This window comes from Pogona vitticeps, chromosome 2 (genome assembly GCF_051106095.1).
Source record: "Pogona vitticeps strain Pit_001003342236 chromosome 2, PviZW2.1, whole genome shotgun sequence".
NCBI lineage: Eukaryota > Metazoa > Chordata > Lepidosauria > Squamata > Agamidae > Pogona > Pogona vitticeps.
This window is the reverse complement of record NC_135784.1, coordinates 5631436-5656280: the sequence shown is the minus strand read 5'-3', so window position 1 is coordinate 5656280 and position 24845 is coordinate 5631436. Positions and strand designations below refer to the sequence as shown.

The 24845-nt window shown below is 46.0% G+C and overlaps 1 protein-coding gene across 1 annotated transcript; it reads right to left on the bottom strand.

Moving 5' to 3' along the window:
* Positions 1–16658: 16658 nt before the first annotated feature.
* Positions 16659–23870, bottom strand: LOC144587287 (uncharacterized). Its single transcript, XM_078387363.1, has 2 exons — positions 23714–23870; positions 16659–20334 (listed from the first exon to the last, which is right to left on the bottom strand). The coding sequence occupies exon 2, from the start codon at positions 20116–20118 to the stop codon at positions 19681–19683; it is 438 nt and encodes a 145-aa protein (XP_078243489.1). The 5' UTR covers positions 20119–20334; positions 23714–23870; the 3' UTR covers positions 16659–19680.
* Between the last annotated feature and the right edge of the window lie 975 nt (positions 23871–24845).

The window sequence follows — 24845 nt, the reverse complement described above, 5'->3', positions numbered from 1 at the left end:
ATTTCTACCAGTATAGGGACTGGAATCTCAGGGGATGATTGAAAACCTCGGGCTGGATGTGCTTCTTAGAACATCACAGGATGTTCAGAGTGGTTGCACCATTCCACCTGATAGCAGTAACATCATTAACATTCAGAAAATCATGGGAACCAAACAATCCATTCATGACGGAGATGGTAATCTATTGGGACTGTGCAGATTCTGTTTCCGAATGGAAAGGACATTTTGGGTCCTGCCAACAACCCAGATCAGCATCTCATTTGAATCTCCATCTTAAATTTTGGATTAGGCTCCGACAACACAATGCTGATCCTAGTGCCACTTATAGAAAATGGCGCTGGCTCAGAAGACGATCAGTTCGAAGCCCTAACATCATTACTATCTGTACTCAGAACAAGATTTACAGGGCATTTTCTTTTAAAAACATAATGAGATGTAAAAATGAATAGGACACCCAAAACTTTTCTGGGATTTCTTGACACACTGCTTATCACAGAGAGGGATGGCAAGAGATTCTGGTTTGGATATATTTGGAACATTGTGCGGACACGAAAGAATGACTGTCTCAAGATGGCGAGGAAAGAGGAAGTGAAGTTCGATACTTCTGGTCCTCCCTGCCCCAGAGCCACTGCTGCTGATAAATCTAGTGCATAAATGGCCCTTGGGTCACACAAATCATGATCTCTTAGTGACACAGTAACTAACAGGAACTAATATTGACATAGTTGTGGTTCGGAAGAGGTAGTGAAATTGACTGGCACTAACATTTTTGATAGTTGCCAAGGAAAACTGCTGGAACTGCCGGCTGCACGGGGACTTCAGTTGGTTTGTTAATTGCTGGTTATAAGAAGTGTTGCTTAAGGGTTCATGAATGGATTGTAGAGGAGGTAGGAAGTTCTATGTAAGAGATGGAATGGTTTAAATTTTAATTTAAATCTGATGAATTAACCTACCTAACACATCCATCTTATAAAATCCAACTTGGATATGCAAGCTTACATCCAGTTGAGTACTGTTTCTGCTTTGCTATCCCTTGAGGGCGTGGGGGGAGATGTACATTAACCTGAAAGTTAGATGATAACTGAACTATTCTCCCATTAAAACTATAAATAGAACTTCAAATTTTTTAATTGATCAAACCTATTTAAAATTATTCCATCAACCAGAACTGATGAATTAACTGTGAAATTATATCACTGCCTTTTAAAATAAATTATATACACCCAACGTATTGACTATTTTATATCAGATTAATAGCATTTACCTGTCTACACTATTTATTCTCACACTGCACTTTAACAAGACAAACATTTGTTATCTGAGACTGAGATCCTGTCACCTCGTGTAGGGAATTAATACTGTATCGTCCAAGTGGTAACCAGCAGGGGAAGGTATGGCACTATTTCAATAGCTAGTAGATCTAGAAGAACGGGGGTTATATATCTGAAGGCTGTCCCTTCTTTGGGTTTTGATGGCAGCAGCCAGATATGAGCACCCCTTCATGGATTTCTGCCTTGTGGTGAAGGGGCTTGAGTAATTCAGAGAAGCTATAAGCTATGCCATGCAGGGACACCCGATATGGACAGGTCATCGTGGAGAGTTCTGACTAAATGCGATCCACCTGGAGCAGGAACTGGCAAGCCACTCCAGTATCTTTGCCAAGGAAACCCCATGAACAGAAACAAAAGGCTAAAAGATATGATGCTGGAAGATGGGTCCCTTAGGTCGGAAGGCATCCAACATGCTACTGAGGAAGAGCGGAGGACAAGTACAAATAATTCCCTTGCGTGTCGAGTCTGGCGACGGGGACGGTGAGTCAAGATCAGAAGCTCTACAAGTGTGGTTTATTCCCTATGTGTGTGGCAAACAAACAAATAAAAAGCCTCCAGAAATGTGTAGCCCGGCATCTTACTAAAGGACAGAAAGGTCTTTCAGGAAATATGTCTGATTTCAAGCCCTCCCGCTGGCTCTCCAGTGATTATGAAGGAAACAAGGAGATAGTCCTTGATGTCTATCTGAACAAGAACAGGGATCAGGAGGAACTGCGCTTCAGAAACCTGGAAGAACAACTCAATGATATCAAGAAACACCAAGAAAAGAAACGGACAGGGGGAAACCAGCTGCAATGGAGTGTATACCAAGAAGATGGCATTTGGATTTTCAGTTCTTTGTCTTGTCCTGTGCATCATCTTTGTTGTACTTTTCTATCTACATAAGAAGCCATCCGGTGGTGAAGTTCCCCATCCATGCCACACTCCACCATGTCCAACTCATTGGTTTTGGTATCAAGGAAAGTGCTATTACTTTTCAGAGGGAGAAAAAAACTGGACTTCCAGCCAGGACTTCTGCTTTTCCCATAATGCTTCCTTGGCAAGGATTACAAAGGAAGAAACGGATTTTATACACCTTCTCAAAGGGAAGGACGCCTTCTGGATTGGCCTCAGAAGATCCCCAGGTCAGCCCTGGACATGGCTAAATGGAGACATTGCAATGTTGGAGGTTCTTGGTGATGGAGGAGATTGTGCTTATTTGGACAATGAATTCAGAGCCATTTCAGCCAGGTGTAGAACAACATTCCGTTGGATGTGCAGCAAACCGGATGTGTTGAAATAGCCAAAGTAAATGAGAAAGATGATCAGACAAGAGGGGTACCCGGAAGCATTCTACAGCAAAACAGACCAAGAAGAGAAAATGACTGTACACTATTCACTGTTACCTTCAGCCCATACCTTAGCCACTCATGTGCACTGGAGAAACTGTTTTGTGAGCTGCCCAGAATAGACTGTGTCTAAATGGGTCTGTGTCTAAATGGGCGGCATATAAGGGCCATAAAGCCAATTAAAAACGTGGTTGTTTAAACAGGCTTACCCCCCAGTCAATTAAGTCATTTTCCTTTTCTCTTTCTCTATCTTTTTTTTTTTTTGTATACCACCATCTTGGAAACCTTTTGTTTAGTACTAATTTAGTATAAATGCATTTTATATGTTTTTTAACTTGTTTTAACTGATGTAAGCCGCCCCGAGTAGACGTTGTCTAGAGGGGCGGGGTAAAAATCGAATAAATAAATAAATAAATAAATAAATAAATAAATAAATAAATAAATAAATAAATTCCGGAGCTAATGAAGTGGTTGGGCCAAAGCCGAAAGGATGCTCAGCTATGGACGTGCCTGGAAGTGAAAGGAAAGTTTAATGGTGCAAAGAATACCACATAGGAACCTGTAATGTAAAATCTATGAACCTTGGGAAGCTCAAACAGGAGATGTTAAGAATAAACATTGACATCCTGGGAGTCAGTCAACTAAAATGGACAGAAATGGGTGAATTCAATTCAGACAATTATCATATCTACTATTGTGGGCAAGAATCCCATAGAAGAAATGAAGTAGCCCTGATAGTCAACAAAAGAGTGGGAAAAGCTATAATGGGATAAAATCTCAAAAATGATAGAATGATTTCAATACGAGTCCAAGGCAGGCCTTTTAACATCACAGTAATCCAGGAGTCTAGAACTGGCAGTGGCTCACTTATTCAAAATAAAATCAAAACGGAGGGGATGTGGGAATTTTTTAGTCTAGAGCTCCATCTTGTGGCTCCTAGGGGATACACCAGCAATGTTTAGTATAATCATGTTATTCCTTCTCTGTGCAAGTGTGGAATGTCTTAAAATTGATAATCACTCAACACCTGTTTGGGCAAAGTCTTATGCAAATTTGCTTATTTAACAAATAGAGGTCCCCGGGGTGAAGGAAGGAGATAGTTTTTCCTGGTGATCGCTGGTGGCATGCTTGGTAACTAAACAAAAGACTGCAGTGTATTTCTTTATCAGAGATCTCTCCCTTTCTTACAACTGCGGTTGAGACAGGCCCTCAGCAGTGGTTCCCTGGCAGTTGTCCACAGTGCAAGAGGTTCAGATTTTCCCCCTTGAAAGCAGGGAGTCTACCCTTGATGGCTCTCCAGGAACCCCCTCTGCAATCACCCCCATGGCCATTGGGCAGCGCCATCCCTGCAGAAAGAAAGCCAGCCCGAGATTGATCAATTGGTGAGGGGGGAGGAGTGGGGGGAAGTCTGAGGTGAAGGCCTGGGGGGTGAGGAAGGGGGAGGCAGGAGCCCAGCTGGCCTCTCCAGCTCACACTCCCCACTCAGAGGTAAGCAAGGTCTGGCTCTCGCTGGGCCCCTTGAAAGATGGCCAGGAGCCTTCTTCCTTCCCGCTCAGTCTGTGCAAGTCCCCCCCGTCACACACAAACAAACACACACTTCCTCCAAAGTGAAAAGGAGCACATCTGGAAAATTGCCGAAAAGGAATGAAGCTCTGATGATTTGCAATTTTGAACATTCCCCTCGGAAAGCAAGTCCCTCCCTGGGTAGGGAAAGCTGGTGGGGGTGGAAAGAGAAGGCTGGGGGGAGGCCTTTTTGGGGTAGAGAAGCCCCCAGCCCTTCTCCCTTTCATGAACCAGCCCTTCACACACAAACACACACAAAAGGGCTTCCCTCCTGCTCTGCCTGCCAGGAAGGCCAAACGGGCCAGGAAATCCTTTTTCAAACCTAAAAAGTAAGTGAGCCCGGGATCTGGAAAACAGGCCAAAATGGCACAGTCCCCCCCTTCTCCTTCCCCTGTGCTTCTCTGTGTTTTTTGGGATTTCCCCTTTTTTCCAGTGACGGGATTTCTGCAACCTCTGTGCTGAATTCCACAATCATGTCAGGTTTCAGGAAAGGCACGTGGACGGTTCAATGCGTCTTCCATCACCCTGGGAAAAAGCACGTTGTTTCTGTTTTACGCAAGATGGCCCAGGTCTCCCATCAAAATCAATTTGCTGTCAGACATGGGGGCCAAGTTGGTTTTCTCACTTTGAGGCTGAGCTGGCTGATTGGGAAGAGGGGCCCACTCCGTGCCTGGAAGTTGGTTGGGTGTATCACATGCAGCGAGTGAGGGATAAAAAGATGGCTTTTAAGCCTTTCCTTCCCCACTTCTTCATCTTCTTCTACTTCTACTTCTTCTTCTTCTTCTTCTTCTTCTTCTTCTTCTTCTTCTTCTTATTGTTGTTAGTGTTAGTATAATACACTTTCTCACCTCTTCATGGATTGCTTCTTTGTCATGGCAAAGGGGCTTGGGTAATTCAGAGAAGCTATGGGCTTTGCCATGCAGGGACACCCAAGACGGACAGGACATAGTGGAGAGTTCTGACTAAACACAATCCACCTGGAGTAGGAATTGGCAATGCCACTCCAGTATCTTTGCCAAGAACGCCCCATGACAAAATGCTAAAAGATATGACGCTTGAAGATGGGCCCCTCAGGTCGAAAGGTGTCCAACATGCTACAGAGGAAGAGTGGAGGACAAGTAATGAGGACAAGTAATGCACAAACAGGAGATGGTAAGAATAAACATTGACATCCTGGGAGTCGGTGAACTAAAAAGGACAGGAATGGGCGAATTCAATTCAGACAATCAAAAAGCAAAAGTAAAAGCAGTACCAGGCAGTCCAAAGCCTCTCTCAGAACACACACTCTCTAATCACTGGGGCGAAGGAGTTACAAAGAGGCAGCATTTTTCCAACCAACAGTTAACTGAAGGAGAAAAGGAGGGAAAGCAGTTCAAATTTCCCCATCTTTTTTCCGGTCGTATCTCAAAGCCCCGGTTGCAACTCAAAGCAAAGATTTATGACCGGAGCTAGTCATAACTCAGTCGTAAGTTGGGACAGTCGTAAGTCGAGGCACCACTGTAAAACGGCTAGGTTTTGTTAACAGCATTGCTGATTCTTGCGTCTATCGTAAAGGAAAAGGAAACCAAGTAATGTATCTGCTAGCTTTTGTAGATGATCTGTTTCTAATTGTGCAGAACAAAAGCCAGGTAGAGTGGTTTCAAAACAACATGAACAAACACTTTAAAATCAAGTACAGTGGTGCCCCGCATAGCAAGCGCCCCGTTTAATGACAAATCCGCATAGCGATGTGGATTTTGCGATAGCAAAAGCGATGTTTTAAATGGCTAAATATCGCATTGCGATGATCGGTAAGCGTTTTGGGATGTTTAGAAAACAGCTGATCGGCGGTTCCAAAATGGCCGCTGGGTAAACAAAATGGCCACCCGCAGCATTTTTGCACTGTTTCCTCGCATACCGGGTGGCGAAAATGGCGGCCGGATGGAGGATTTCCGCATAGTGAGTTTTTTCCCCATAGGAACGCATTAAACGAGGTTTAATACGTTCCTATGGGGTTTTCCGTTCCATATAGCGACGATTCCGGATAGCGACAATTTTCCTGGAACGAATTATCGTTGCTATGTGGGGCACCACTGTATCTAGGAGAAATTCAAAATTACCTAGGGGTTCACGTGAGCAAGGATGAACAAGGCCATTTTGTTCTAAGTCAAAAAGATGAAATAGAAAGTTTGCTTAAGCAATGTAACAAGTCTGGAGCAAACAAAGTTTCTACTCCTGTAGTGACCAACTTTTATAAAGATAATGATACAGGAGATTTTGAAAACATTACCTTGTATCAATCAGTGATAGGGTCTTTGTTATACAGTATTTACCAGTGTGGACAAGACCTGATATCTCTGATAGTGTTAACATCTGAAGTCAGAAGTGTGTGAAGTCAAAAGTCAACGATTGGAATGGAGTAAAAAGGTTCCTAAGGTATATAAAGGGCACTGTGGATGACAAGCTAAACCGAAATGTTGGAAGCTGTCTTGAATTAAAAGCATATGCAGATGTTATATAGCTTACTGGGTGACACATCATCCCCTTTATATTATCTGGCATTGCGCTCAATACACACAGTTCTGGCATTTCTTTTGAGTGTACGTAAAGGTAAAGGTTAACCTTGACAATTTTTGTCCAGTTGTGTTCGACTCTAGGGGGCGGTGCTCATCCCCGTTTCCAAGCCATAGAGCCAGCGTTTTGTCTGAAGACAATCTTCCGTGGTCACATGGGCAGTGAGACTTAGACATGGAATGCTGTTACCTTCCCACCGAGGTGGTCCCTATTTATCTACTTGCATTTACATGCTTTCGAACCGCTAGGTTGGTGGGAGCTGGGACAAGCGACGGGCACTCACTCCGTCACGTGGATTTGATCTTACGATTGCTTGGTCTTCTGACCCTGCAGCACAGGCTTCTGCGGTTTAGTCCGCAGCGCCACCCACGGCCCCTACTGTACAGTAGCTAGAAAAACTGAGGTTAAAAATCGAACTATTGCTTTGGATGTTGCTTTCCCTTTCAAAATATGGAAGAAAACAGAGTCACAGAAACAAAAGAAGCACACTGAGGAAATGGGAGAAGTGAACGGAATGTATACTATGTTAGGCCTGTTGAATGTATTTCTAAGACAAAAGGAGGGTGAAAGAGGGGATGTATCTTACAACTGGTCTTGGTGTTCTGATGGTGTTGGAATAACTTAGATTTAAGCTATAATATAATTGCAAGTTGAAAGCTAGGGGGTAATCAAATAGTTTAAAAAAAGTAGAAAGATGAGCTCTTATTGGAAAATGAATAGATTATATGCTTATATACTTAATATGAAAAGATTGAATGATTATATATTTGATGTTCTCTTATCCTCAAAACCCTTTTCCCATCCCTTCCACCACCCTTTACCTTCTGTATTCCTTACCCTATCCTTAATAGTTTTGAAAATAAATTTAATAAAGAAAAGCATATGCAGATGCTGACTGGGCAACTGATCCTGCAGATAGAAAGGCAATTTGTGGTTTAGCAGTTTATCTGGGGGAAACTTGTGTGATGTTGACGTCCAGGAAACAATCAAGAATTTCCAAAAGTGACACAGAAGCAGAAATATGTCATTTGCATGAGTTAACTAACGAACGAGTGTGGCTCGAACTTAAAGATTTAAATGTTAATGTAACTGAGCCTGTGCCTATTTTTATGGATAACACGGCATGTATCAGTTTATTTGAGAATACAAGTGTAAAAGGCAGAACCAAACACGTATGTACAAAATACTATTGCTGAATATCCCTCTTCTAGTAGAACGGGAATGTCGGGATCTGCAAGATGAGGGGAAGTAGGGGTCTTGCAGATGAAGCCTGATTCGGGATCTGCCGATGAAATCTCCCTCCCCTCTTGACCAGCAAGGAGCAAGGAGACGAGCACTCAGGGGTATCTTTCAGGGCGGGATCCGGATGAACAAGGACAGCTTACCCTCAGGCATCTGTCCAGAGGAATCTCCTCCTCCTTTGCCGCACCCCCTTTTTTATTGTACTCTACTACCTTTGCACTAGTTAATCAATACAGAGGTAACTAATTTCTTGAATACACAACAGAATCAACAGACAGGCTGGTAAACAGACAGCTAATAGTAAACAGACACAGATAATGGTCAACAGATAATTTCCTGAGTACATAGACAAGTTAGACAGGTTCTTGAATACACAACAGTGTAGAGACTTTAACTACATTATCCAGAGACAATAGACAGCAGGTTAATGATCATCCTTACTGGAAACTAGTGACTTGCAGTTTTAGCATGAGGCCTGCCATTGTCATAGATATACATTTGCTACTGCCACAGACATATACATTGTAACAGCATAACAGCATAAATTTTCCCCACACGGGAATGTTCAAAACTTTATTTAGATGGAGTGTCAAGATATTTGTAATGGACTCACAGAGCTGGGGGCAGCCAGCCAACCAATCAGCCAGGAAAGGGTCAAGGGGGGGGGGTGATGGGCCTGACTTCCCTTCTCCTTGGCTGGCTCTTCTCCTCCGCGCCTCTCTGCCTCCCTCATTCTACAACAAAGGGTCTGTGTGTGTGTGTGTGTGTGTGTGTGTGTGTGAGTGAGTGAGTGAGTGAGTGAGTGAGTGAGTGAAGGGGGGAGATCAGGAAAATTTGTTTTATTATCCTTTTATAAGCCACGTGTTAAGATTGCCAGAATACCCGCTAATCCATTTTGGAGGAATCCTCAAGGGATTTTCGCTACAACCGGACCCAGTGAAAGAGGGCAGACAGGAAAAATTAACAAAGAAACTTCAGGCAGCCAAAGGAATAAAATCCCCTCCATCAAACCTCATTTATTTATTGAGGAGGGAGAACCTTTCATCATAGATATTGATGAGTAGCAAAACTATTATCAGCCTCTGAGGCTCTTTCATTTGGGGACATTGAGAGCCAGGTTGAAATATGAACATTTTAAGAGCATGCTTCGAAGCTCACATATCCCACGTCTGCAATGGGACAGAGAGCGTGGTGAGAGGAGGGAGTAAGTAATGAGAATGGCTACTGCATTATATATCTGCAAAATGATTTTTTTTTTTTAAAGTAAGTTAAATCCAAAACCTGCACCGGATCCCAACTCTCCAGTCAGGTGCTGCAGCAGCAGAACCAAAATTCTTTCTTAAATGTCCGGTCCTGTTTTTGACTGTGGCACAGGAGCTTTGGGCTCCCGACACACGAGATCGGGGTGCTTCCGTTGACCAAGGCATCTCGGGGGGGGCAACCAACCCTCATCCTTCATAGTCTCAGCCTGAAGTGGTACGTAATGGGATCCATACCTGGAAGGACCTCAATCCCAGAAACCTTTGGGTCAAAAGGGGAGGACAGGGTCCTGAGCTTAGAGGGAAGGTTCCTCCCTTGGGGACGCAAGGAGGGGGGAGGAGACCACGTTGAGCTCTGGGGGGACAGGGTTAGGGTTTCTTCCCCCTTCTCCCATCCCCCTGAAGCAAACCATCCCCCTGAAGCAATCTCCCCCCCAGAAAGCGGAGGAGGTGGAGGAGGAATAAAAAGGTCAGGGAGACACAAAGGTCCTTCTTTCCCTCCAGTCGGGCTTGGCTTTTCCCGCCGGATGGCCTCCCTCCCTCTGACCCCCCCAAGTGGTCCCTGGGGAGCCCTAATGTTCATTTTTGGAAATCCCCCCCAAACCATAACTTACAAACACAGATGCACACACATACACCTACTGACCCTCTGGTGAGAAATGGACAAGGAAGACCATAGAGTTGGGAGAGACAGAGAGAGGACGGCAGGCACCCAACTTCCACTTCCGGTCCCCCTAGGAGAGGCGCTCCTCTACCTTCTTCCTGGCTCTATGGTCCCCTCCTCCCCACGCACACTTAAGGGTTTCCTGAAGGAGGATGACTAAAGAGGAAGGGGGAGGGGTAATAATTATTAAGAATAATAATTAAGAGCCCCGCCCTTGGTCTTCTTGGGGAAAGGGGAGCCATCAGGGTGCAGTAATTTAAAATATTAAAAGGCAAATTAAACAATATATGATTTAAAATACAATTAAATAGATGAAAACATGAAAATGTGGAAAAGATCAAAACTGCTAAAATGGGGTTCAGGGATTCACGTATAATTGCGCTTTTTCTGGAGGAGGAAGAAAAGAGGGTAGGGGCAGGGAAGACGGAGAGGTGGAGAGAATAAAGGGGGGAAGAGACCCAGTCCCCGCCTCTCCTTCCCTTTGGAAACCCCCTCCCCAAGAAAGGAAGGAAGGAAAGCAAAAAGGGAAAGGGGGTAGTGTCTATCTAGGAGGGAAAAAACAACCACCAACCTCCTCCCCCCCCAAGATGATTCCCTGCACAAGCACACGCACAAGGCATGGAGGGGATTCCGGAGAGCTTCCTTGTCCCCCCCCAACGGGGTGGGATCATGACACATACACCCCCAAGAAACAGGGAAAGGGCATCCTTCTTTCCTTCCATCCGGAGCAACAGGGAAGGGGGCTTTGCTGCGCTTGTCTCCCTCCCCCCGATTGCCTGGAGGAGACCCTCCCTGGGGAGTGGGGGAGGAAGAGCTAGTGTTCGTATCTAAAATCCCACCCACCCACCCCCACCCGCAACACAACTCACTCACACACAGGGACCCTTGGGGGGGGCCCTTTGTCTGGAGAAGGCAAGGAGGGGGGGAGGAAGTGACTAAAGGGGGGGGGAGACCAAGTGGCCCCTTCTCCTTCCCTTTGCAAAACCCCCCTCCAAAGAAGGAAGGAAGGAAAGGGCGGGGGTCTCTAGGCAAGAAAAAACAAAAAAAACCATCCCCACCTCCTCTTCCCCCTGAAGAACCCCCCCCGTGAGGAAGAGGAGGAGGAAAAGGGGGGGTGAAACGAGGGTCCTACTTTCCCCCCGGGGGGGGGTTGGCTTTCCTGCGCTTTTTCCACCGAATGGCCTGGAAAAGAGACCCTCCCCCCCCCCGCGCGGTCCCTTGGGAGTGGGGGAGGGTCCCCTAATGTTCATTTTTGGAAATCCCTTCCAACCCACCCCCACACCTGCCGACCTACCCCGCCTCCTTCCAAGTCCTCTGGTGAGAAATGGGCGAGGAAGACCATAGAAGTGGGGGAGACACAGAGAGGACGGAAGGCGCCTGGCTTCCGCTTCCGGTCCCCCTGGGAGAGGCGCTCCCTTACCTCCTTATTAGCTTATTAGCCCCCCCCCCTCCAACTGGCTAACCCACGGCCCATCTGTGGGGAAGAGGAACGCATGCGCGGAAGGGAGAGCGAGCGGAACAGCCAGTGAGGGGATCTCGCGCGTGCGCAGAGATGAGCCGTGGGTGGGATTGGAGGGCAGCCAGTCAGTCAATCGACGGGGAAGAAAGGGGGGGGAACTGCCATTTTTGCCCCAGCCAGCCTTCCAGAGGGAAGGGCTTCTGCCCAGAGACAGGTGTCCCGAAAGGAGCAGGAGGAGGAGGAGGGAGCTCTCATTGGGTTTCCATTGTCTTCTGGGAGGAAAAAAACCTCTCCCCTGCGTCGCTGGGTTGCCAGGCAACCCCCTCATAGACGCCATAATACGGCAGGGCGACGCCCAAGGGGATCAGCCCTGGAGGGCTTCCGCCCAGCAACGGGTGACCCGCAAGAGGAGCAAGTTCTCATTGGGTCTTCTTCCCTGGGAGGAGCCAGAGCCTGCAGACGGAGTCAGAGTCTCCCCCTCCCCCCCTCAGCCTTGCCCTCCTGAGATCCCAGAAGTCCGGGCGTGTGTGTGTGTTTGTGTGTCTGGGTCGGTCCGCCATTGAGGAGGAGGACGAGGAGGAGGATGGCGGCCGGGGCGAACCCTCAGAAAAGGAGGAGGAGCGCCACCACCACCCCTGGCCATTAAAGGGGCGAAGGGCTGGATGGAGAGGGGAGGGGGGAGACATGGCAAGCAGAGCCTCCCCCCAATATGCCCTGCGTGAACTCCAAGGCAGGGAGGGGGTTGGGCTCCGTGGGGAGAAAAAATGGGGCTGAGGACCAAGGGGGTCCCCTGAATGGCGGAAGGGGGGGAGACACCCCCAGCGTAACCTCCCCTTTATGGGAAAATTGGCCTGAAATCACAAGGAAACTGAGGCCATCCACTTCAGGGCTCCGCAGGGCTCCTGGTCAGTTTCTTCCAGAGGGACTTCACAGGATGCTGCATTCATGGCCCCCACCACACCCCCATGGAAATGAAAATCTCCCCCTTGAAGAAACCTCCCTCTTTCTCCAGACTCAACCGGGACCAACCGTTGGGGTCACACCATGCAACCCAACTGGGAGAGACAGGAGCAGGTGATGGTGGTTGCCCAGAGTCAACTGGAAGGTGGCCTTGCCCCCCTGATTTCTCTTCTGCCCCCCTCCTTCCTACCGAGAGACCCCCACCATCCCACTCTTGATCCCCTTTTTGGTATTTTTGGGGGGCGGGGAGAGGGACTTCATTCCTCTTTCTGGATCCAGCTTGTTCCCCACTTTCATCCCTTTTTTTGCAGGATGGGGCCCGTGGTGGCTGAGAAGGAGCACTGGGTTCTTTCAGCTGTGCAGATGGGCTAAGAGGCTGCGCTCCGACCCCTCTGCTGTGTAGCAGTCAGGTTTTCCCTCTCCGGTGGAGAGAATCTGAGGCAGCCTGTTCTCCAGAGCTATCTTAGCCTTCTGCTCCTCGCAAGACCCATGTAGTGAGTCGTACATCTCAGCCCTTCCCGCAGGAGTCTCGGTGTGACCCAGACCTCTAGTTAGAATCCCTGCCCCACCTCCGCTGTCCAGCCTCTTCTGTTTAACCTTCAGGGTTTTGTCCTCACCCTCAGAATAGAATGCTAGTCCTTTTAGCTAAAAAAAGAGAAAAGACATCCAGGCTCCCAGAGCTTGGTCAATACCCTTGTGGACAATGCCATTACGAGTGAGGTTATACCAGTTGTGATGATATTGGGTGGAAGACGGTCTGTTACCCCTCCTCCTCCTCTCAGCCAGCAGAATCGAGGTAACCCTATCAGCCGACCTTCTGATCTGCACATGGGACTGTTAAAAGCCGGGTGGGTCCAATGAGATCTGACAGAAGAGGGAAAGGCTGACCTGAGATCTGGGTGGGAGAGGAAAGGAGAGCTGCCCTTGTTTCCCCTGAAGACTGATGGATGCCTATTGGTTTCCAAAATGTCCTAGTGGTTAGAAGTTCATCACAAGGAGATCACGCAAAGCAGACCCGTTCCCTGGATCTTGCCCTCAATAAGCCCCCATAAACGCAAAAGAAGGCCAGCCTCCCCTCCAACCCCAGCCATCTCCTGCCTGATTTAGGGGCCCTGCTCTGAAAGGCAGCAAAAGCCGGCCTGTGCAAAACGGGACAGGATGGAATACAGCTCCTGTCCAGGTGGCTGACTAGCCGTCTTCCAGGAAGGTCACCAAACCTGGACAAAGGGAGAGATGAGTTTTCCCTCAGGGCCTGCTTTGGGATTTCAACTGAGAAGGGGAAGGGCTTGGCGAGTTTTAGTAGCCGTTCATTTTTTAAAATTCCTCATCAGCCACATTCACGGTTTCTACCCCAAGGCAATTGATGCCACTTGGAGGAAGAACAGAGGGGGCTTGGATGCCAAGACTCTTTGTGTGAATGTGGTTCCTAACTCAGACAGGATCTCCCACACCTGGCTCAGTATTGAGTCTGACCCTGAGGAGTGCAACCAATATCTTTGCACAGTGGAGCACGACAGTCTGCTGAAGGATCCTGACCCAGCTGCGGAGAAGCCTGGTAAGAACCTGGAAGGGACGAGGAGGAAGGCTAGTTGAAGGCCAGTATCTTGCGGGAGGGGTGTCTCTTGTACACCTGGTTGCAGAACTGGATGTGCCATAAGCAATGCAATGGACACACACCTTCCTGAACGGAGAAAATGATTACCTGTCTGAAGTAAATGGAACAGGATCCTGGGCTAGGACGTTCAGGATGGCTCCGTGGATGGGAATACCGGAAAAGCACTGAAGGTAGATCAGAATGAAGGTAATCTTTCTGGCCCTCGCATTTGGTCCAGGCAGTGATCAACCACCAGCCCCAGAGGGAAACCCATCAGAAGGGAGGGAGGGCAGGTGGTCGCACTCCCAGTCCAAAATCCTGTTCGTTAGTGTAGTAAAGTGCACTTGAGGAGGCACCTTGAATCCCTGAGGAATTCAGTAATTCAGCTCATCCAAAAATTCTTCTGACAAGCCTACTCTAAATGCAACTTATAGTAGCAGAGCAAGGCACCGAGAGTTTATGAAGGAGTTAATTCAATGTTCATACTCTAGTTGGATTTACTATACTAAGCCTCTGGATCATATTCCACAACAAGTGGTATTGGTCAGTTTACAACCTAATCATTAACCGCCATCCTGACTGGTGAGGGTGGATGCCACCAATCCACTCTGAATTTATTTCCTTGCAACCATACAAGCAATCACTGCATCTTGTGGTCAAGTTGTGCCTGTTCTTCCCACTCCATCTGACTGGAAGGGGGTCTCCAACTATGTGGGCATCTTGAGAAACCTTTCTGCCCAGCTGTGGCCCACAGAAGGCCTTTGCTGGGTGTGGGGCTGAGGGTGGGGGAGGCAGGCTGGTCCTCTGAAGGGCACCACTAGCATCATTAAGGAGATTCTACAGTTCACCAATGTTGTCACCACTGGAAGACAACTGACCTACCGTGGTCCTGCCAAAAGCCCTCTCCGAGAGGTTGGTCCATCTCTCCCTTTCACTATTCAACAAGCATGCCTCTCTCCTCCCTGATCTTTCTCCTCCACTTTCTAACCTCTTTCTCTCCCCAATAGGAGGGTTTCTCCTGTCTTACTTCTTTCTCCTTTCTGCCTCTCACGAGGTATCATCAAGTTCTCCCACTGTTTGGTCCAGGGATTCTCCATTCATATCCACTCCCAGCTTTGTGGTAATATCCTCTCCTTCTTTTGCCCTTCTGCCTCTCCAGCTTCCACTGGCTCCCTTTATTGTTCCTAGAAGATATATTTCTCTTCCCTCCTCCTGTCTTATTCCTTTCTTTTTCTCCTGCACCTCTGCTGGTACCCTAATATTCCTTTACCTAGTTGATCCTTACCTCTGATGGATCTTCTGCTCCCCTCACTGGATCTTCCACCTTAGACACCCCTGGCTCTTTATTTCCAGACTCTCCCATCCCTTCATTGGCCTAAACCTTTGATTCTTCACCCGGAACTATCTCTATCCCCCTGGTTTTCTCTGTGACCCTTCTTATCTCTCTAGCTTTCTGTTCTCCCCAAGGAGGTGTCACTACTCTGACAGGTCATATGTTCTGTCTCTGCGGCTCCATGGGCTTTTCCCTCCTCTTCTCAGGAAAGGACGGCACTCCGGTCAGGATGGGTTCAGCCTGACTTTCTTGGTCAGATAGACAGCCAGTGACAAGGTGTTTGAAGCTCATCTGGGTATCTCATAGGAAGTCTTTTCATTGTTGCAGTGATTCCAGGCAATTCCAAAACTTGTTAATTCTGTACAAGTTCATTTATTTACATCATTTTAGATTCCATACTAATAATACTAAATAAAAAAAAGTAAGGCACTCTTACAGGCATGAGAGAAAAATAACTGTCGGTAGAGATCTTTAAATCCAATCATACAGTTACACAGAAGCTGTAGGCTTACTTAAATCCTTGCACCATGTAAAAAGATGCAGCAACTTAAATTTGGATAACAGGGAAAAATTAAGGCATCTTTGAATCTAAAATCCAAACACATTAAAACACTGGTGCTCATAATCCGGGAAGACAGAATACATCTTCAGAACACTCCAAACTTCCTAAGAATACAATGATAAAAATACAATGAAGCTGCCTAGAATGGTCAATATGACCAGATAGGCGGGGTATAAATGGAATAAATAAATAAATAAAAATTTAAAAAACCCTTATTATTTTCAATGAAAGACATGCAAAAATATTTAAAGTTTAAAAATAAGTATATACGAAGTAAAAAAAGCACTATTTGGCTATAAGTGTGTTAAGAAACAGAAAATTTTCTTCTCACTCAGCCATTTGTAAAATCCATTGGTGGCTGTCATTACCACACTGTTATCTTTCTGCTCTTCCAAGGACTTTCACCCAGCATCATGAAACCAAATATCTATGTTTCTCCATTCCTTTCTGTTTGTTTGTTTATAAAAATTAAGTAATACAAACTCATTGGCACCCACTTTAAAATTCAATTACTATTATTTAGGATGATAAAGCCTTCTAAAACAAATGACACCTTCTTTCTCTTCACTACTTGCTTTCCTTTCATCAGTTAGCCTTAGAACATCCATCCTTTTCTCTTTTTACACCAATTTTGTAAAAGCTTCCATAGAACAATTGTGGTGATCCCCCTTTGCGCCCTTTATACCTCTGGGCTCCACAAAGGTAAATACGCCCTCTTCGCTGCCACCATGTATTATACCAATACCAAATCAGATCCCACACACTCAGGAGCTGTCCTCCAAAAGGTCATACAATTTCAGGAATCAAGGGTTTTGAATAAATATTCTTTTATTATTGAACAAATCATAAGGAGAATCAAATATAACTGTTTCATATGTTCATGTATAATAAATCATGTGTTAACGTATATCAGATCATGTCAATATTTCTCTTGTTATACTTAGACATTCATTCCTGCTTGTTCACTATATTTTAACTCTTTCAATTCCCTTCCTTGACCCTTTTTTGCTATTCCTAAATCCTAGCACTCCCATAATAACTTCTGGTCCCTAACTCTGCCTGAACCTCTCTCTCTGATTTCCAACTCCTAACTGTCTCACCCAGCTGTTCCAACTGTCATTCTGACTCCGCCCCTCCTGCTCTATCCCCTGATTGACAGGCAGGAATGATGTCATACTTTGGGTTCCGTTACATACCTCCCTCCTTTGCAAGTTTGTTCCATGGAGTAAACCTATAGTGGTTTGCTCCATGAACAACATAGAAGCAATTTAATATTTCCACCTCTTATTAACATTACCTAATTCACATTAATACTTACTCCACATTTTTACCTTCAATTACTTATCATTTGCAATTACCATTTTCAATTCCTTTATTACATTTATCAATTTTTCATTTACAGTACTTTTATCAATTAACATCTTCAATTAATACTTTCAAGTTCTTTGTTAATACACTTTTCCATTGCTTACGCAGTACAATTATTTTTGCAGTTACTTACTTTTAGTTACACATAACAGGAACAGCCTATTACTTTCTACATCACTTACCATTCTCTCATTTTCAATGCAATAACATTTGTAGTTACTTATTTTTACTTATACATAACTAAAAGTTTATTACACTCTACATTTCCTATTATTTTTTTCTTTTTAAAAGACAATTACTTTTGCAATTACTTATATTAATTTATACGTAACTGGAAGTCCATTACATTCTACATTTATTTTTCAGTGGAGTATTTGTTCTTCATTAGGTCTTTGAGCCCAAGCTTCAGTAGCTATCTTTTGAGTCTTTCTTTTCTTGTGGAATTTAAAGTCCATACCTTGTAAGTCTCTCTTCCAGTTTACAAGCTTGTTCTTGTAAGCTTTCCCAGTTCGTAAGTCCATTAATGGTATTGAGTCTGTGCATAGTCCAAATTGTCCTTTCCCTTTGCACGGTTGTATTTCCTGCAACAACCACCCTTTTTTGTCCCACTTACGTTTCCTCGAAGCACGAGGTCTCCTCCCCGGCTGCAGCTTTCCACTCAGGAACTCAGCTGGCTGATGATCTTTCTCGTTGTCTGCTTGGCTCAGCATGGCTCTGGGTTCGAATCTGGATACCTCAGCGTGGAACTCCTTCTGGGACTCTATGCCTCTTACGACCCGACCAGCTATCTCTGACTTCCCAATGACCTTCTCACAGTTGCTCGCCCTCTGGATAATTTCAGCTTTCTATGTGTCAGGTTAAATGTAGGAACAGCTATTTCCCTAAACTCTGGTGTACCTTTTAGGGTTACACTTCTAGCATCAATTTGGTTCACTACTCTCTGTGCTATCCCTTTGGCTTTTCTGTCGGCCTCTAGCTCTTGTTTCTGTTGTTGGCCCTGCAAACTTTCTGCTGCAATTTCTAAGGGTCTCTGCAAAGTGTTCCCTAGGTTATCTATACTTTGACTTGCTGCTGAAGGACCTGGCTTCCCCTCTAATTTTGAATTTAGTGTTTCCTGTTTTCCTTTTGATCTTGTATACACTAAATTAACCTGTTTCAACTCATCCTCACTTTTTCTAAGTCCTCACACAACTCTGTGTTTCTGTTTGTTTTTCAGTGTGTTCCTGTTTCAGTTGATTAAAAATCTTATCAACGTCCTCCATATAATTATTATAGTCATCCCTACTCCTGTCTTCCCTATTGGCTTTATTTTCCCTATTTCTCTTCTTTTGACATAGGTCACAAGCTTGACAGAATTCTTTTATCTGTTTTCCCATTTTTGGCGAATAATACGTCTGAGATATTCTTTGCTTAGTTTCGGCAATATCTAAATGTCCAGATAAGGTGTCTCTGTGTCCCTTTTCTATTATTTTCTCTCTGTATTTGGAAGGAACCACTAGTAATTTGTGATGGCTCTCTCCTCTTTTCCCAGGATTTATTAAGATTCCTCGATATAAAAGGCCTCTTTCCTCAAAGTATCTCTCAGGGTTCTCAGGTGATAGTGGATCTTTATTAATCATTTTAAAGCACTGTTCTAAAGTTGGATCAGTTTCTTGCTCCTGTTTAAATATACTTCCATTTGGGTTTCTCACTGGCACCAAATCAGCTATTTCATCATTGCCTCCTATTATTACATTAGAGGACTCAGGTTTTTACTCAGATATTTTCTTATTTTCTTTCTGGGGATGAGTATTCACCAAAACACTCTTGACATGCTCAGAGAGGTCTATACCTATCAGGCATGACGTCGGCAGTTCGCTGCTAATTCCAATTCTCCACCAAACAGCCCACTCTTTATATTTTATTGGTATTTTTGCTACTGGTAGTGTAATTACCTCTGTCCCTATTCCTTTGACTTTTATGCTTTCTCCTTTCACTATAAATTCTGAAGGGATTATTTCTGGATGGCATAATGTTACTTGTGAACACGAGTCTTTTAGAGCTTGGTATTTAGTCTTATTTATATAAATGGTATACCCAGAATATTTCATAAGTTCCAAATTTTCTCCAGCCAAGTAACAATGGAGAATCTGAGCTACTCGGAGTTGTTCTTGTTGCTCTAAGCTCTCTTCTCTGCCACTAACTGTGGTTGCCATGGCGCCTGCTTCAACTGCCCCTGTAGGTGTCTCCTTCTGCTGTAGGCAATACACTTTCTTAGGCACTTCTAAATTCCCTTTTTGTTGCCCAAAATCTCTGGTTTTAACACATTGTGATTTAAAGTGGCCTAGTTCTCCACAAGAGAAACATCTTACAGCTTTTTGTTTGACCGGCAGGAATGATGTCATACTTTGGGTTCCGTTACAACAATATATGCTTATTCTCATTTTTTAAGCAAAAAGTTCGTCTATTTTGTGCTATCTGTCTGTTAAATAAGGACAGAAGTAAAACACATCACAAGTGGCCTGGTGTGAGTCCTTTGATGTAATTTAAGGACACCACTGTCACTAAAGCTCTTTCCACATTCCATGCATTTATGTGGTTTCTCTCCAGTGTGAGTCCTTTGATGTAACCTAAGGTGACCACTCTGACTAAAGCTCTTTCCACATTCCATGCATTTATGTAGTTTCTCTCCAGTGTGAGTCCTTTGATGTAACCTAAGGGCGCTACTGCGACTAAAGCTCTTTCCACATTCCATGCATTTATGTGGTTTCTCCCCAGTGTGAGTCCTTTGATGTAACCTAAGGTGACCACTCTGACTAAAGCTCTTTCCACATTCCATGCATTTATGTGGTTTCTCCCCAGTGTGAGTCCTTTGATGTAACCTAAGCTGACCACTCTGACTAAAGCTCTTTCCACATTCCATGCATTTATGTGGTTTCTCCCCAGTGTGAGTCCTTTGATGTAACCTAAGGGAGCATTGTAGATGTTCAAGACATTTGTTTTAAAAAAAGAGTTACCTGGAGAGACGTTGTTGCCAGAAATCTCCAGCAGGAGGTCCTCGTGCAGAGATCTCAAGCCTCGATCCAGAAGATCCCAAGCTCTATTAGGGGTCAATACCGGGTCAGCTCCTCAAAGGCCACTGGAAGTGGGAAGGAGAAAAGAGTCTTACCTTTTCTCGGTAAAGCTTTGGCACTGTGCTGGGGCAGGAGATCCTCATAAGAAAGTACCAGACCAACCCTGACACACCCACCCACACCTATGGCGAGGAGGACATGGGGTGGGTGGGCAGGAGAAGCGAAGGTGGAGCAAAAGAGAGATGCCCCACCTACCCCAAGGCTCCTCCTACAGATGGGTGGGGCATCTACTCCTCCTCCTCCTGGATCCCCCCCCAAAGGGAATCCAAAATGCCCCACAGCCAGGTGTAGGCGAAGGAAGGCCTAGGAGGGGTTACCCAGAGAGTCGTTGCCTCTCCTTCCCTTTGGAAACCCTTCCAAATGTAGGAAGGAAAGCAAAAACGGAAAAGGGAGGTCTCTATGCACAGGAGGAAAAGAAACAACCACCACCACCCCAGGATGATTCCCTGCACACATTCACACACACATGGAGGAGATCCCTCGTGCTTCCTGTCCCCTAGGATGGGATTGTGACCATCTCTCTCTCTCCATCCCATAAATCATTCCTGTAAAAACTACATATGAAAAAGACATGGTCTAATGTTTCAATTTCTTTATCACTGCAGGGGCACGGTCGATCATCAGCTTCTCATAGCAAAATTCAAGCTTAGACTGAAGAGAGTAGGAAAAACCACTCGGCCACTCAGGTATAATCTAAACCAAATCCCTTATGAATACACAGTGGAAGTAAAGAACAGATTTAAGGAACTAGATTTGGTAGACAGAGTGCCTGAAGAACTTTGGATACAGGCTCATAACATTGTCCAGGAGGCAGCAACAAAAACCATCCCAAAGAAAAGGAAATGCAAGAAAGCAAAGTGGCTGTCCAATGAGGCCTTAGAAATAGCAGAGAGGAGAAGGGAAGCAAATTACAAGGGAGATAGGGAAAGTCACAGAAAATTGAATGCAGACTTCCAAAGAATAGCAAGGAGAGACAAGAGGGCCTTCTTAAATGAACAATACAAAGAAATAGTGGAAAATAACAGAAAAGGAAAAACCAGAGATCTGTTCAGGAAAATTGGAGATATTAGAGGAACATTTTGCGCAAAGATGAACATGATAAAAGACAAAAATGGGAGGGACCTAACAGAAGCAGTAGACATCAAGAAGAGGTGGCAAGAATATACAGAGGAATTATATCAGAAAGATTTGGATATCCCGTACAACCCAGACAATGTAGTTGCTGACCTTGAGCCAGACATCCTGGAGAGTGACGTCAAGTGGGCCTTAGAAAGCCCGGCTAACAACAAGGCCAGTGGAGGTGATAGCATTCCGGTTGAACTATTTAAAATCTTGAAAGATGATGCTATTAAGGTGCTAAATTCAATATGCCAGCAAGTTTGAAAAACCCAACAGTGGCCAGAGGATTGGAAAAGTTCAGTCTACATCCCAATCCCAAAGAAAGGCAGTGCCAAAGAATGCTCCAACTACCGTACAATTGCACTCATTTCACACGCTAGCAAGGTTATGCTCAAAATCCTCCAAGGTAGGCTTCAGCAGTATGTGGACCGAGAACTCCCAGAAGTACAAGCTGGCTTCCGAAGGGGCAGAGGAACTAGAGACCAAATTGCTAACTTGCGCTGGATTATGGAGAAAGCCAGAGAGTTCCAGAAAAATATTTACTTCTCCTTCATTGACTATGCAAAAGCCTTTGACTGTGTGGACCACAGCAAACTATGGCAAGTTCTTAAAGAAATGGGAGTGCCTGACCACCTTATCTGTCTCCTGAGAAACCTATATGTGGGACAGGAAGCAACAGTTAGAACTGGTTATGGAACAACTGATTGTTCAAAATTGGGAAAGGAGTACAACAAGGCTGTATATTGTCCCCCAGCTTATTCAACTTATATGCAGAATACATCATGCGGACGGCTAGACTGGAGGAATCCCAAGCCGGAATTAAGATTGCCGGAAGAAATATCAACAACATCAGATATGCAGATGATACCACTCTGATGGCAGAAAGTGAGGAGGAATTAAAGAACCTTGTAATGAGAGTGAAAGAGGAGAGTGCAAAAAATGGCCTGAAACTCAACATCAAAAAAACTAAGATCATGGCCACTGGTCCCATCACCTCCTGGGAAATAGAAGGGGAAGACATGGAGGCAGTGACATATTTTATTTTCCTGGGCTCCATGATCACTGCAGATGGAGACAGCAGCCACGAAATTAAAAGACGCCTTCTTCTTGGGAGGAAAGCGATGACAAATCTTGACAGCATCTTAAAAAGCAGAGACATCACCTTGCCAACAAAAGTCCGAATAGTCAAAGCTATGGTTTTTCCTGTCGTGATGTATGGAAGTGAGAGCTGGACCATAAAGAAAGCAGACTGCCAAAGAATTGATGCCTTTGAATTGTGGTGCTGGAGGAGGCTCTTGAGAGTTCCCTGGACTGCAAGGAGAACAAACCTATCAGTTCTAAAGGAAATCAACCCTGAGTGCTCACTGGAAGGACAGATCCTGAAGCTGAGTCCTTGGAAAAAACCTTGATGTTAGGAAGGTGTGACGGAAAGAGGAGAAAGGGACGACGAGGATGAGATGGCTGGACAGTGTCTGCGAAGCAACCAACATGAATTTGACGCAACTCCAGGAGGCAGTGGAAGACAGGAGGGCCTGGCGTGCTCTGGTCCATGGGGTCACGAAGAGTCGGACACGACTAAACGACTAAACACACACACACATTTAGGTTTTTCCAGGTAGTTGGCTCTTGGGTGGAATTTGAAATTTATTCCAAACTTCACGGGTGAACAGATGTTGTGGACATTGTAAACATCTTTTCGTGGTAAAAGAAGCTAAACCCACCTAAAAATTACAGAAGGAAAGCCCTCCAAAATGAGACCATGGCTCTCTCTGGTCCGGCCAGATGCTTCTAGGAAGCCTGTAAGGGTGTGATGGGGGGGGGAATCCCAGAAAACATGGAGAAGCCTTGGAGGAGAAGGGGTGTGTGTGTGTGTGTGTGTGTGCGTGTGCGTGTGCGTGCGTGCGTGCGCGCGTGCGTGTCTAGGGCCCCAGAGATCCCCTCTGCCCTTTGAATCCCCCTCCGCCTCCCTCTGGGGGCCTTCGCTTCCACTAGAAAACAGGCCTTTCTCTGCAGCTTTAAACCAGGCGCTGAGCCAGGGAGAGAGCCGGGAGAGCCCCTGCCCCGGCCGGCTTCCTCAACGGGGGGGGAATGGATTCCCCTCCTCCTTCTCCTCCTCCCCCCCCTCCGGGCCAGGCTCTACCTTTAAGCCCCCTCCCCGCTCCTCCTAGAAAGACGCCTCGCCCGCGATCCTGAAACCTGTTGTGGAAAACTCATCCCCCACCCCACCCCACCCTCCCGGGGACCGTGGGGGGGGAGCCTACTTACCAGAAGAGGCTCCTAATTCTCGCCCAACCGCCTTCCCGAGGCGAAACGTTCCCGCCGCCTCCTCAACTACGCAGGCGCCCCACTGGCTAGCCCCTCCCACGGTGGGAAAGAGGAGCGCATGCGCGAGAGGGAGAGCGAGCCGGTGATTGGATCTCGCGCGTGCGCAGAGACGAGCCATGGGTGGGGCTTGGAGGGCAACTTGTCAGTCACTCGACAGGTAGAAAGGGGGTGGGGGAAACGGCCGTTCTTGCCCCAGCCAGCCTTCCAAAGGGATAGGCTTCCGCCCGGAGACAGGTGATGCATAAGGAGCAGGACGAGGAGCTAGCTCTCATTGGGTATACATTGTTTTCCACCTATCCCATGAGTGTCCCCGAGTTGCCAGGCAACCCCCTCATAGACGCCATAATATGGCAAGGCGAGGCCCAAGGGGACCAGCCCTGGACGGCTTCTGCCCAGCAACGGGTGACGCGCAGGAAGAGCAAGTTCTCATTGGGTCTCTATTGTTCTTCCCTGGGAGGAGCCAGACTCTGCAGGGGGAATCAGAGTCTTCCCCCTTTCAGCCTTTTTCTCTTGAGACATCAGAAGTCCGGGCGTGGGGGGCAGTCTGGTGTGTATGTATGTATGTATGTATGTATGTATGTATGTATGTATGTATGTATGTATGTATGTATGTATGTATGTACTGTATGTATGTATGTATTAACTGGACCCCTTTACTCTCTCTCTCTCACACAAACATACTCAAAATTTAATGTTGTCTACTTCTTCTTCCAAGGCTGTGCCAAGACTTTCTCTTCCATTCAAGAGGGGCCGGCAAGATCCTCTCCCAAGGACCCCTTGCCTGAAGTCCCTCTGATTCCCCTTTGCAGCCCCAGCCTCTCTTCTTTCTCCTCCTGGGCCAGGATCCTCCCCCTGCTTCCTCTCTGTCCCCTCCCTGTTTATTCCTCCTCCTTCTCTTCCTGCTTGGAATTTCCTGGGACTCTTCATGCAATATTTGGGAAGGGGGGGCGGTTGGTTCCGGGGGGGGGCTCCCCATGTCCCATCCTGTACAGCTTGCTTCGGAGATGATGTTGTTGCTCAAAGTGTGAGACAGACCTCCAGGAAGCGTTTTTTAAAGGCCATGGCAGGGGAG

Coding starts and splice junctions, on each gene's coding strand:
- LOC144587287 (XM_078387363.1), bottom strand. CDS start 20,118: ATGGAATGTGGAAAGAGCTTTAGTCAGAGTGGTCAGCTTAGGTTACAT.